This window comes from Ambystoma mexicanum, chromosome 9 (assembly GCF_040938575.1).
Source record: "Ambystoma mexicanum isolate Mex_15411 chromosome 9, UKY_AmexF1_1, whole genome shotgun sequence".
In the NCBI taxonomy this organism is placed as follows: Eukaryota; Metazoa; Chordata; class Amphibia; order Caudata; family Ambystomatidae; genus Ambystoma; species Ambystoma mexicanum.
Window position 1 is genome coordinate 974,507,822 of NC_090931.1, and position 13,882 is coordinate 974,521,703.

General features: G+C 45.0%; 1 protein-coding gene across 1 annotated transcript in view; it reads left to right on the top strand.

Annotated features, from left to right (window-relative positions):
• Nucleotides 1-13,882, top strand: part of DCAF17 (DDB1 and CUL4 associated factor 17) — a 1,369,255-nt gene that overhangs the window by 1,204,230 nt on the left and 151,143 nt on the right. The window contains exon 13 of the mRNA XM_069616196.1: nt 13,773-13,856. Coding sequence (XP_069472297.1) covers nt 13,773-13,856 — 84 coding nt within the window. The remainder of the gene's footprint in view (nt 1-13,772; nt 13,857-13,882) is intronic.

A 13,882-nucleotide genomic window follows, 5' to 3' on the forward strand; every position in this document is an offset into this window, starting at 1 on the left:
TTGCAGAGAAACCATCGGGCCCCGGGGCCCGTGCTCTGAGGGACTTGATAACATCTTCGACTTCCTCATTTGTGATAGGCGCATCAAGGTTTGTTCGGGCTGCGTCCTTCAGGTGGGGTAGAGTCGCTTTTTGTAGATATTCCCTTTGTTTGCTTCAGTCTGTAGGAGGGGAGGACATCACCCGAGCCAGGTGGCCCGGACCTTAATTTGGTTTTAAAATTTCTGATGGGTGCTCCGTTTGGACCTTTGCACTTTTGCCCATTAAGGTTGTTGACACTTAAAACTGTTTTCTTGGTTGCAATCACATCTGCTAGAAGAGTGAGCGAGTTGAAGGCACTTTCTTCTAAGCCACCCCTTATTTTGTTACGCAAGGACAAGGTTGTATTGAGAGTACGTCCGTCCTATTTACCTAAGGTTGATTCAGAATTTCATTTGAGTCAGAAGGGGGTACTCCCCGCTTTCTATCCTCCTCCTCCTCATCCTACTTGGGAAGAGGAAAGGCTCCATAGGTTAGATCCTTTTATCTCACCAGGATGGCTAAACTCAGAGTGGACAACCAGCTCTTTGTGGGGTAGACTGCACACCGTTTAGGACAGCATGTTTCTAAGCAGACCTTGTCTAGGTGGATTATCCTCACCATTTCAGAATGCTACCGGTTGGCTGGTAAGGACCCCCCTGAGGGTCTGTGGGCTCATTCCACCAGGGGCATTGCTACTTCAACAGCCCTCCAGAGGAGGGTGCCAGTAAAATATATCTGTGACACTACAATGTGGTCTTCTATACACACGCTTGTTAAGTATTACTCCCTGGATACTTCCGATGCTCAGGATGTTGCCTTTGGTAAGGCAGTGCTTTAAATTCTTTTCCCTCCTCCAATCATTATTATTGCTTTGGAAGTCTGTCATAGATGAGGAATACGTTGGAGGACACAATCCATTCGAAGAACAAGTTACTTACCAAACTGGTAACATTCTTTCGACTGGATGTTCCTCCAACGTATTACCCATCGTCCTCCCAGCCTACCCCTCTCAAGAATTTCCCTTGCCATTACAACCTACGCCCCGCAAGGCTGAGTGCAGTCGATGCTGTGTTCTGGGCATGTGTGCCACATGTTGTGAGGGGTGGAAAAACATGAACTGAGCCTACGGGCGCTGTGCGTGCTACTTATAACATCCAATGACGTCACACTCGACAGAGGCCATCAAGGGACATCGACCCAACGCCATCAACGCAAGGACACCCTCTGCCGAAAAAAATTCTGAAGCAGCACAGCTGTGGACATTACATGTCATAGATGAGGAATAAGTTGCAGGAACATCCAGTGGAAAGAACATTACCAGTTTAGTAAGTAACTTGTTATTCTCAAGAAGTAACATTTCAGAAATATTAGTTAATAATATGTAATATTACTATTATTATATGATACACTGTTGACAATAGAGATTTGGTATAATAGACAAACCGGGGAGACAGACTAGGCTAACGCCATACAAGAGGAAAAGGAGGGAGGTAAGGTAATTTCATAACTAACAAAAGAGCAATGCAATAACCAATAAGAGCAATTAAGGTGTTGAACAAATATATTCCACTGACAGTTGTGAAGGCAGTTGTTAGAAAAAGCATAATATTTTTGAATACGGTGAATGGAACAGATGTGATTCCACCAGCATTATAAGAAATTTTGGTATAGTCTTTCCAATTGGATGTTATTAAATGAAATGTAATGTTTCTAAAAAGATTGAATAAACTGGGAGATCCAATAGTTTGCATATATGGATTGAGAATGCAACCAATTATTAAATTACACAATGAAAGTTGTTCTTGAAACTGAAAGATGGTTGGAAGGCATCCCCAGATTTGAGTCCAAAAAGGGAGGACACATTTACAGTTGTAAATTAAATGAGTAAAATCTGCTTTGGTAGTGTGGCATGACTGTTACGGAGAATTCTCTGTAAAGGCTAATTTCCCAAACCTAGTGAGTCCCCCAGCTACTTTGCCGGATTTTTGGGGTTTATTTTTTTCTCATGCTAAGAGTGAGACTCTTTTCTCCCACTCTTAGGCATGATTTGAGAATGTCCTTTGACTTTGTAATGTGTTTTATGGGCTATGGGGTCTTTTACTCCATAGGGTTTCATGTGTTTTTGGTAAGTGTGTTACACAGCACCCTCAGTGTAGTAACACAGGGGTGTCATAGTGACCCCCAAACATAGACTCCATATCCTGGGACTGACTACTGTCTCCCAGGGCATGGAAAGTCACCATTAACTTTACTAGTCTTAAATTGTGAACAGAACCAGTACAAACCCTCGTATTGTGGAAGTACTGGTAGGGGTAATTTGATTACCCCTGGGTCTGTTTTTCAAGAGGGCACTGTCCATTCACCCCTTGTCGAGTTTCTGGCTAGTGGCAGTGGTTACCACGCAAAATAGTCCACCAGAATATTTCCTATGGGATTTTCCCATTCATTTTAAACACACCACTTTTTTGGTGCAATTTTAAAGATACCGCTGGGTTATTTATTCCCCGGTTGGGTCTTTTTGCCAGGACTCGGTTTTAAAATGGCGTTTGTGTTCGCACCTCTGTAACTCCAACCCAAGTCGAGCCCTTTGTTCCACTTTTGGCGGGCTTCTGCACAGAAGCCTCCAAAGGTGGTGCCACTATGTCTGGGTCTACAGGATGTGTGGGAGAGGGCAATAGCCACCCTGGACTGAGTTACCTCAGCAACTCAAGTCGCACTCTTGTGTGATTGGCCTAGTGGTGAGCCGCCCGGCACACCACTTAGCATGTTTGAGTGACAGCTAGGACTGGTGAATGGGGGTTTTCTGCATAAAAGCAGGGCTTTGGGGACTGGAACTTCAGAAGTCGCCACAGGACCTAAAGAATCCGAAGAGGGAGAAGCTGAGCCGACCTGCAACGACACCACCACCCGTGGAGCCCTGCTGAACCGACTCACCACTTCCCAACGACAGAGAAGATCTTCATCCTGGAGAGTCTTCTTCCTTTGAACTGCTGGGGTTAACCAGTTCGCCCTATTTTCGCCCTCGTGGATCGTCTTGTGGTCGAATCGCCTGTGCCAAGCACCCCCCGGCGGCCGGATAGCCACGCTTCACCACTACCGCGAATAAAAGGGTAGTACCTTTTAACCGGGAAGCTCTGCGGCTGGTTTCTTCCCTGGCAGTGCAACGACCTCCAGCTTTCCTCCACGTCGAGATCTTCTCTTCCCCTGGACGAAGCACCAACTTGCACCCGCTGCCAGGAACAACTGCCCTCGCTGGAGCTTTCTCACCATTTCAGGTACTGTGTCCTGCCTGATCTCCCTTGCAACGAACTGTTCAAGGTGTCCCGTAAATCCTTGACTCTCTATCCTGGGGTGACCTGGGACCTGTTAACTAACTTTTCTGAACTGGTCCAACTCCTTTTTGAACTATCTGCAAAGACTTTTAAAGTGTACTTCAACTGTGTGATCTTGGGCACATTCCGCCTTGCTCTCTCCAAGAGTGGGCCTGACCTATGAACTTTCTTGCTCTACAGTAGACTCTGCCTTTCTTGACTTGCTCTGGTTCTTTTAAAAGTGTTGGTATTGTGTGCTTTTCTAATTCTGCCTTTTCCCTCCCTTTTTAAATAATTATTCGAGTGCCACCTTGGTTAAGCGCTCACCTCTGTATTTGATAATAAGTGGTGTTCTTTTCCTAAGACTTGTCGAATAATTAATCAGGGAGGGCTTGACATATTAGTGCCAGTGTATTTTTACAAGTGTGTTTTTAAATAAATAATTATATACTTTTATACCAAAGCTCTGGTCAGTGTTTGCTTGTGCTACTGTATTTTTGTACCTAATGTTTATACTCTATATACTGCCTAACTTTTCTTGAGAGAAGTCTGACTGCTCAGCCACAGCTACTAGGTAAATCTGGGTGGTACAGACTGCTACCATTTGGGTTTACTGCCAACACCTGTATTCTTAAACTTTTTGCAGTTGTCCCTAAGGGAACTGCACAGGTTTCTGCCTAACAATGACAAACAGTTATCAAGAGTACTGTTAGACAATTTAGCAATTCTTTAGGGTGTAAGGAAAGCAGGATGTAAAATAAAGAAAATGGTCTGTGTTAAGCTGGCAGAATCAGAAGTGGAGTAGTATTGTTTCCAAATGCTGGTCCACATATCTGGGGAAGGTTGAAAATCCCAATCTAATTCTGATTGTCTAATGGTGATGGTATTAGATAGGTTCTAATTTTGAGTTTCATTTAAAAAGGAGTAGAGTTTAGCGGCTTTGATGGAGGTTAAGCATTAAGTTTAGAGGAGGTGATGGGGATTTTTGAGTTAAAGTAGCTAAATATTTGGAAAAGGAGTGAATGAGAGAACTGTAGACCTTGGAGTCGGAGTCAAGAACTTATATTGGCAACATAGTTGTTAAAATTGGATTGGGACACAATTAAAGAATAAATGTTTTATTTGACGAATACCATCTATTAAAAATACTGGAATTTAGTTTATTAGAAATAGATTTATTATACCAGAAGAAAATATTGCTAGAGTCAGTTTGAGAAAAATAGTTGGTTGGAAGCTTGCCCCAAATCAATTTAAGAAAATATGAAGAGGGGTACAAGGCGATGTTTGGCCAGGCATGTATAAGAAGAAAATGTGAAAGTGTAGGTGAAGCAATTAGGTTAGTTTCAACATTTATCCATTTCGGAGCATTTGGTAAGTTATTCTCATAGTGAAAGAAAGATAATTTGCTTAAGAGCAAAATCTCTGTGCTACAATATAAAGTCAGGAAATTTCACACCACCAGCAGATTTCGGTAGCTTAAGTTTATTAATGACAATTCTAGGAGTTTTTTGGTTCCAGAGTAATTTGGAAAGCATTACGTTTTTTGAAAAAACAAATAGGGATAGACACAGGCATCATCAATAAAACATAAAGGATTATAGGACCCGAGCATCATTTTAATTGAATAGAGGCGTCCCACCTAGCACCCTGACAACTCTCTGCCCTTTATCCTTGAAACTGATGCTTCTGATTGGGTTATTGGAGGCATTCTTTTACAAACCAATAAGGCCACACAAGTGGAACATCCAGTGGCTTACTATTCCAGGAAGCCTACCTCATGTGAACAAAATGACTCCAATATAGAGCAGGAACTTCTAGCCATCATGGCAGCCTTTGATGAATGGTGACATCTATTTGGAGCTCTTGGGTTGAAGTGCATACGGACCATTGTAACCTGCAGTACCTCCGCCCCCAGCAATGCCAGAACAGCCGCCAGGTGCTTTGGGCCGTCTTCTTTCTGTAATGCTTTTTTACATCACATATCTGCCTGGTTTACAGAATAAAAGAGCTGATGCATTATCATGTCCCTACATGATGCTGAAGAAAGAGGCACCATGTTATATTCTGTAACCTACCAAACACTTTTTGGCTGCAATTTCTCCCATTTTGGAACAGGTACACTGTGATACTGCTTTGGATCTTGCTCTGCCTCAGCTTTTGCATAACTCAGGAAACCGTTTGGAAGAATTACCCTTTGCTTCATGAAGATCACTTGCACATGGCCTCCCAACGCTTGGTTCTCTCTAACCTACATGATTTTTAGCTTGCAGATCATTGTGGTGTTCGAGCAACTACTTTATTACTTGCCGACAATGGGCATTCATATACGTGAGTAGGTTCAAACATGTCATGTTTGTGCACAGGTGAAACGTGTTTATAAGAAGTCTGTAGGACTGCTGCGTCCTCCTGAGGTAACAACACGACCTTGGCGCACTATCACAACCAACATCATCGTGGACTTGCCCTGGCAAAAGGATTTACCTGTACCATGGTTGTGGTGGATTGCTTTTCTAAATTGGCTAATTTCATCCCATTCCATGGCCTCCCCTCGGCCCCCCAAATGGCAGAGGCCTTTTCATATCATCTATTTTGCCTGCATGGTTTACCTGACAAGATCATTTCGAACAGGGGCTCACAGAAAACCTTCCTGTTCTGGACTTGCACCAATCAGATACTGTAACTGTTCCTACGCTGCTACTCTAACACTGTGCAGTTGGATTCGAGTGTCCATCTTACCATGGCGAAAGTAACTTATGACAACTCCTTGCATTCGGCCGCAGGGATTAGCCCTTTTTTGCTCTTTTGGGTTACAGGCTTCTTTGTTCCAATCACTTCTGTTTCCTCTGAGTGCAGTGTTTTCTTCTGATGCCTTGGTTTCCCATCTTCACCCTGTCTATTGTCAAATTCTAGAATTTTTGTCTGTGACCCAGGACTCAGTCATGGTGGCTGCTGACAGGAAACGTGGGGGATCGCATTTGGTTGCCGACTTAGAACTTACCCCTACATTAATGTTCCTCAGAAACTGGCACCCTTTGCCACTTCTTTGGAAGAAGGTGAGTGTAGTTCTGCTGCCCGATAGTGCTCTGCGCTCCACAATTGTTTAAAATGTATTTGACAGGACCCAGGCCCTGTGTGCACGCATTGCGCTCTGTTTCCCTTCCTGATTTTCCAGCCCGCCCACCTCTTCCAATTGGCTAACTTGTCCGTGCAGTTTTAATACATTTGCCCGCATTAGGCTCCGCTCGCTTCTTTTCCTTTGGAAGAAGGTAAGTGTAGCTGCGCAGCCCAATAGTGTTCTGCACTCCAAAATTGTTTAAATTGTATTAGGCAAGCCCCTGGCCTTGTGTGCACGCATCGTTCTCTGTTTCCCTTCCTGTTTCCCCCAGCCTCCTGACTCCCAGCCTGCCCACCGCTTCCCATTGGCTCTCCTTCCTGGTCTTAACTGACCGCTGCAGGGTAGCCCCTGTGGCTAAGGACACCAAGGCAAAGGGCGGCTCCCACTGAAGTGGCTCCAGATCGTGTCTGCAGGTATCAGCAGGGGAAGCCAGTGGCCAACCGCCGACCAGCAGCAACTAGTAAGGCAAGTGTGGCTACCACCTTACAACCCCATTCTCATAAAATTTTAGCCTACATCAACCCTTATCGGACCACTCAGACTGACCTGTGTTCAATTTTACATTCCAGCCTGTCTAAACTCTTAGAATTCTTCCAGCTAGCATATCTCACATCTAGATGGTGCGCCCAAGAGATTACTGTGTTGTTTCTGCCAGTCTAAACGCTTATAAATTGTTCCTGTTCGCCTATCTCACATCTAGATAGGGCGCACAAGAGGTTACTGTGTTATTTCTACCGGTCTAAACTCTTAGAAATGTTCCAGCTAGCATATCTCACATCTAGATGGTGAGCCCAAGAGATTACTGTGTTGGTTCTGCCAGTCTCATTCAGATAGTGCGCCCAAGAGAATACTATGTTTCTGCTAGTCTAAACGCTTAGAAATTGTCCCTGTTCGCCTATCTCACATCTAGATGGTGCGCCCAAGAGATTACTGTGTTGTTTCTGCCAGTCTAAACGCTTATAAATTGTTCCTGTTCGCCTATCTCACATCTAGATAGTGCACCCAAGAGATTACTGTGTTGGCTCTAGAGGTCTAAACTCTTAAAAAATTGTTCCAGCTAGCATATCTCACATCTAGATTGTGCGCCCAAGAGAATACTTTGTTGTTTCTGCCAGTCTAAACGTTTAGAAATTGTCTCTGTTTGCCTATCTTACATCTACATAGTGCACCCAAGTGACTACTTTGTTGTATTCTGCCAGTCTAAAACGCTTAGAAATTGTTCCAGCCAGCATATCTCACATCTAGATAGTGCGCCGAAGAGATTACTGTGTTGGTTCTAGCGGTCTAAACTCTTAAAATTGTTCCGGCTAGCATAGCTCTCATCCGGATAGTGCGCCCAAGAGATTACTATGTTGTATTCTGCCAGTCTAAACGCTTAGAAACTGTCCCTCCTAGGCTATCTCTCACAACAAAATAATGCGTCGAAGAGATTACTGCATTGCCTCTCCCTATATCACACCCCTAAAATTTCTGCGCCTTAGTTACTACCGTGTTGTAGTCTAACTGCCTCACACACTTAGAATTGTTGCGCCTTAGTTACTACTGTGCTACCACTGTGTTACTACTTCTGCCAGCCTACAACGCTTAGAAATTGTCTTTCTTAGGCCATCACACCTCCAGATAGCGCACCCAAGAATTACTGTGTCGCTTCTGCCTCTCTCACACACCTACATTGTTCCAATTAGCCTGTGTTATTCTGTGCATGTTTAAAACAACCAGAAATTGTTCCTGCAAACTTATCTCAAACTGTCAGTATCGGCCTATACCGCATCTACTTAGGACGCCCTATAGTTTACTGTGTTGCTTCCCCTACAACTACAAGTGCCGCCTCTGATAGTACTGTAGCTCACCTGCTTATACCCCTAAGCACCCCTTCCTCATCTTGACCTCCACCCTATCCCAATCTCTTAACCATCTCCCACCCCCACGAAGACCATATCCTAGGCACAGGTTGTACATCCAGAGCCACCTACCTCCACTAGCACATCAAGCCCTACCTTCCCAACACCAAATGGAGACACCGGCTCGCAAGAGCCCCCTTCATACTCCCGTCCCGATCCCTAAAAAACCCTGCTCCCTACCCCCCTTCTTTCACCCCCCACGGCACTTGGCCCATGCTGTAGCACCCGCCTTCTCGAGCTGCTCCCACTATCCCCCCTGAGCACAAACCTAGAAACCTCTGCACGCTCTTCATGGCAGCCTAACGCCGCTTGCCCACTCTCCTACCACCACCCCACATCCAACTCTAAAATCAGAGGAGCACTCTGGCGTGCCAGTCACCTCCCTCTGCAGAAGTCTATTCCCCTCCCCCCTCTTCTCTATCCTCCCACGGCACTTGGCCTGCGCTCTAGCACCCCCCTTCTCGAGTCCCCCCACTATTCCCCTGTGAGCACAACTCTAGAAGCCTCCCCGCGTACTTCATTGCAGCCTAACGCTGCTCGCCCACTCTCCAACCACCACCCTGCATCCAACTCTAAAATCAGAGGAGCACTCTGGCGTACCAGTCACCTCCCTCTGCAGAAGTCTATTTGCCTTCCACCTTACCACCCTAACTCATTGCCCTCCCTCTGACCGCTATCGAGAACTCCCTAATACCCCACGCCAAGACACCTCGCCCCCTATCAAACTCCCAAGCCAGAGGAGCTTGCTAGCACTCCAAACAGCTCAAACCCACATCGTCCTCCCTCCTTCCCTGCACCCCCCAATGAGCTTCTCTCCCTCCCTTTCCCTCCCCATGCCCCTGTGTCCTTCCCCCTAACCCAACACAGAGCTTCCCACCCTCTAATGTGCTCCCTCCGTCACCTTTCCAGGTGCCCGGTTGGGATTTGAACCTTGTTCTCAAGTTTCTGATGGGTGCTCCGTTTGAGCCTTTGCATTCATGCCCTTTGAGACTGTTAACTCTTAAAACTGTATTTTTGGTTGCGGTCACTTCCGCTCGCAGAGTGAGTGAGTTACAGGCACTTTCAGTTAAGCCACCCTTCACTGTGTTTCATAAGGACAGGGTTGTCCTTAGAGTTTGTCCTTCTTTTCTTCCGAAGGTGGTGTCAGAATTTCATTCAGGCCAGAAGGTTGTTCTTCCGCCGTTTTATCCTCCACATCCTGGTAAGGAAGAGGAGAGGCTCCATAGGCTTGATCCTAGGAGAGCGTTAAGCTTTTATATTTCACGCATGTCCCGGGTCAGAGTAGACAATCAGCTCTTCATTGGTTACGCTGGAAAATGTTTGGGACAGGCTGTGACGAAACAGACTTTGTCTCGCTGGATTATTTTGGCTATCTCTGAGTGTTACCGCTTGGTGGGTAAGGACCCACCAGTCGGCGTACGGGCCCATTCTACCAGGGGTATGGCTGCCTCTACTGCCCTGCAGAGGGGTGTTCCTATTCGAAACATCTGTGATGCAGCCACCTGGGCTTCGGTACATACTTTTGTACGTCACTATTCCCTCGATTCCATCCGGGGGCAGGATCTGGCCTTTGGCAAGGTGGTCCTTCACTCCGCAATTTGATTGGGCATGCTAAATTTCTGTTTTCTAAATTCTTTTCCCATCTCCTTGCATTGGTACTGCTTTGGGAGTCTGTCATAGATATGGAATACGTCGGAGGACCCAATCCCCTCGAAGAACAAGTTACTCTCTTACCTGGTAACGTTCTTTTGATGGGATGGTCCGACAACGTATTCCATATCTCTCCCTCCCTACCTTCCCTGCTACAGAATTTCTTATGCGATTGCAGCTTACGTTTCCGCAAGGCTTTGTGTGTCAGACTGGCAGAAGACTGGTGGCATACGTTCTGGGAAAAAACTACAACTGAGGCTACGGGCGTCGTGCGTCCTACTTATAACATTCAGTGACGTTGGAGGAGGTCCTCGAGGGCGGCTTATCGACGTCATCGACGCAGGACGCAGATGCCGAAGATTTTCCGAATCAGCACAGCTGTGGTGATTACTGTCATAGATATGGAATACGTTGTCGGACTATCCCATCGAAAGAACGTTACCAGGTAAGAGAGTAACTTGTTTGTTTCCCTACTTAACAGAAAATAGATAGCGTGCTTGTCAATTGTCAGTGAATCCAAAATCAAGGTCTCTCCGCTGTCTAGACTAATCTAATCTGACCCTACCAAAACAACTAAGTCAGAGGAGAAAGACTCCCTTCTCCTGTGGGCTGGTTTCTTAGCAAGTTTCCTTTCAATAAAGTATTCACAGATAGTTCTTTGTGACTACTTTTACAAAGTTATACAGTTCAAATATTGGGCTCTTGAACTTCTCTCTCTCTCTCTCTCTCTCTCTCTCTCTCTCTCTCTCTCTCTCTCTCTCTCTCTCCTATTTAGTTCCCTCATTATCCTATTTGCTTTGTTTTTTCTTTTAGCTTGGAGCTCTTCTGCTCTTTTCTAATTAGTCACAGTCGACTCTTTCTCTTTATTCAATATCGAATTCTTTTCTTGACAAGGACAAACACAGTTCCAACTATAATATTTACTCTTCCTATGTATTTCCAAGACTTAGTCTATACTGGGAGACAAATAGGAAGATTCCAGCAATGATTCTCACTCTCTTCCAACACTTGGGTTTTACTGGCACGTATTATGAGTGTTCCAGTAATGATTCTCACTCTCTTTAAATAATTCTTTACTGGGACGAATATGAGTGCCCCAATAATGATGCTCATTCTCTTTTGATCCTTCTTTACTGGGAGGAGTATGAGTGCTCCAGTAATTATTCCCTTTCAATATTTGTTCTTTACTGGGACGAGTATGAACATTCCTATAATGATTGCTGGTCCCCCTCCCGGGTCTACTGTTTCCCCAGTAACCTGTCTCGTGTAGGGATAAAGTCAGCCTGTCTCTGCTGAGATTAGGGATTCTTATTCAGAGGTGGCATGTGCTGTGTTAGTGGTATCGGGGTTGTGTCTGGACCCCCTGGTCCACCGCCGAGCTTTTATCGGTCACGCCACAACCGGCTTTCGACTTACATTGCCTTCGTTTCTCGCGGCTTGCCTTCTACGCTCCACAGCTTTTCGGAAGCTTTTCCCAAGCCGCTTGAACCCCGGACATCCGCCAATCCTCCAGTCTAACTCGACCAGCAAGTTTGAGCTTCCTGGTCTTCTCCCTCTCTCATGTCTTCATCGCTTAGATTTATGACGCAGGCCTGGGACTTTCCCGGCGTGACAACAAAGTCCTTACTCTTTATCTTACTTGTGTTCTGCATTACTCCAGTGGTTTTCATCGTCTTGGTTATCTGATCAGTATTTCCATGCATGTTTTCTCACGAATTCTGTAAACAATAACAAATAACTTGTTCTTCATGTTGCCTTCCAGTAGATTTTCTTCGAAGTGGGCTATAAGTGGGCTGGTTAGTGAGTACCTCATCAGAACAGGAGTCCTTGTTCCCAAGGGGGGAGTCTCTCTTTCAGAGGTCCCACTAGTCTCTACCCCTAGGGAGAATATTGCATAATGGGCTCACCTCCCTAGCTTCACAGGGAAAGGCTCTCTCCTGCGGAGAAGTGACTGAATCTCACGATTCGTCACACTGCCCTGTACAAATTTGTGGGTGCGAAGCAAAGGAAGAGAACACAAATGGGATGAATCAGCAAGGAAAGAGCTTGTAAAGAGAGTGCAAGAGAAGAATACCAAAAGAATTACACAGACTACAGGTTTGGAACTAGATCCGCCAATGTAAGGAAAGGAGGTTGGGGGTGTGTGCGTTTGCCTGGAAAAATAACAAAAGGTATGTATCGATTTTTTTCATGTCCAACGAGAGTAAAGGAGTGTAGAGGAGATTGGGTGTTCTTAGATAATGGGGGCAGGGGGAATACATGTCACATTGTACCATGTCAATCAGAAGGAAGACCTTAAGGATGTGCTTGAGGGGTCCTTGTTCTAATATCATCAGAACTGAAGGGTTTCAAACCAGTTTGGAAATGATGACAAATCTCATATCTGTTGGGGCGAGCCTAGAAGGCACTAAGGGAATAGAGCAATAGTTAGGCTAGGGTACTTCTAGAAGTTGTCTGAGGTCTGCATCTAGTGTTCCACCTATCAAGGTCTGTCTCTTCTATTTAGCACGGAAGCAGGTCCAATACTGCAGAAGTTGATGTAAAGGGGGTAGGTGTGTTGCGAATTTTGCATGAGCCTACCTGCGTGTTAGGCCAATGTGGCATCACCAGAGCGTTCGATGATGGTTAGGTAGCTATTTCATTGTCTGCCCCTCACTGAAAGCTTGCTTCTCTCCTGGATATAAAAATAAATATATTTAACTTAACTGCCAGCTTCCTGTCTTCTGTTCCCCCACACGATTTCCATGATCAGGCAAAGCTGCCTGTTTTGTTTTTTACAAATGAATTAAGAATGGGAAAGTTTGAACATCAATAGCATGCTCTTCTAGGTAACCGCTGTAAAATGTATTTTAAATTAATGGATCGAACAGAAATGGTAGAACTCCTGTTTTACCAAATCTGCTTTTCCCTTTTACACACCATGATATGTTTTGTATTATGCATTTACTCTTATTGCATGTTTTCCCTTATGTCATGTGTTCACCAATCTTGGTTACCCTTTACTCTGTGAAGTGTAATCAAACTGCTTTTCCCTATTATGAAGATTCTATTTCAGTTGTATCTCTGCTATATGTGGTCTTGACAGCTTTCAACCATACATGTTGGTCTAATAAAGGTACAATCTCTGCAAGATTTCCAGTTGTCATTTTTCAAGAAACAACATTCTGTACTTTTCCAACATTCTGTACTTTTCCACGCAGTGAAATAATACTTCATATATCAATGTAAAAACAGTAGCTGTTAATGTCAATTTATTTTATATTAGAACTAAAAACCTAAGAATCCCATGAGCCAATCGGGTTCCAGGACTTCCTGGCAATTTTCCCCAGATCTCTGGATTCTGTGTGCCATGCCAAAAGAAGTCTGTCTGCCACCCACTCTGTCCCCTCTCCTTCCCCCCAGATTACCTGTGCTAGCATCTGCCACACCCACAAGGCCGCTCCATCACTTTGCACCCCACATGGTGCCGCTAGTGCTGTGACACAAACATAAAAAAGGAATTTACATTTACGCCCTAACACCTCAGAGCATTTGCTGCTTGTGACGACCATTGTTAACTGGCAGGACAATGAGGTTTGTTATGAGCCAGTAAGCCCTCCTTATGCACTCTGCTTCACTTGGGCCCAAACATCAGGCTTGCACGCTCATGAGAAGTTGTTTTGCCCGCAGGTGTGGCTAATATTGCTTAATGGATTTTTAACCTAAGGTATAGTTTAATTGTTTGAGAGTCACTTTAGAGTCGCCCTTAGTTAACAACGTTTCTTCTTGTGTTGAAGGAGAACAACCCTGTGACTGTGACTGCTTCTGGTCGGGTGGTAAAAAGACGTTTTGACCAGCTGGATGATGACCCAGAACAAGAGGTAATAGTACTGTAATGTCATAGGCC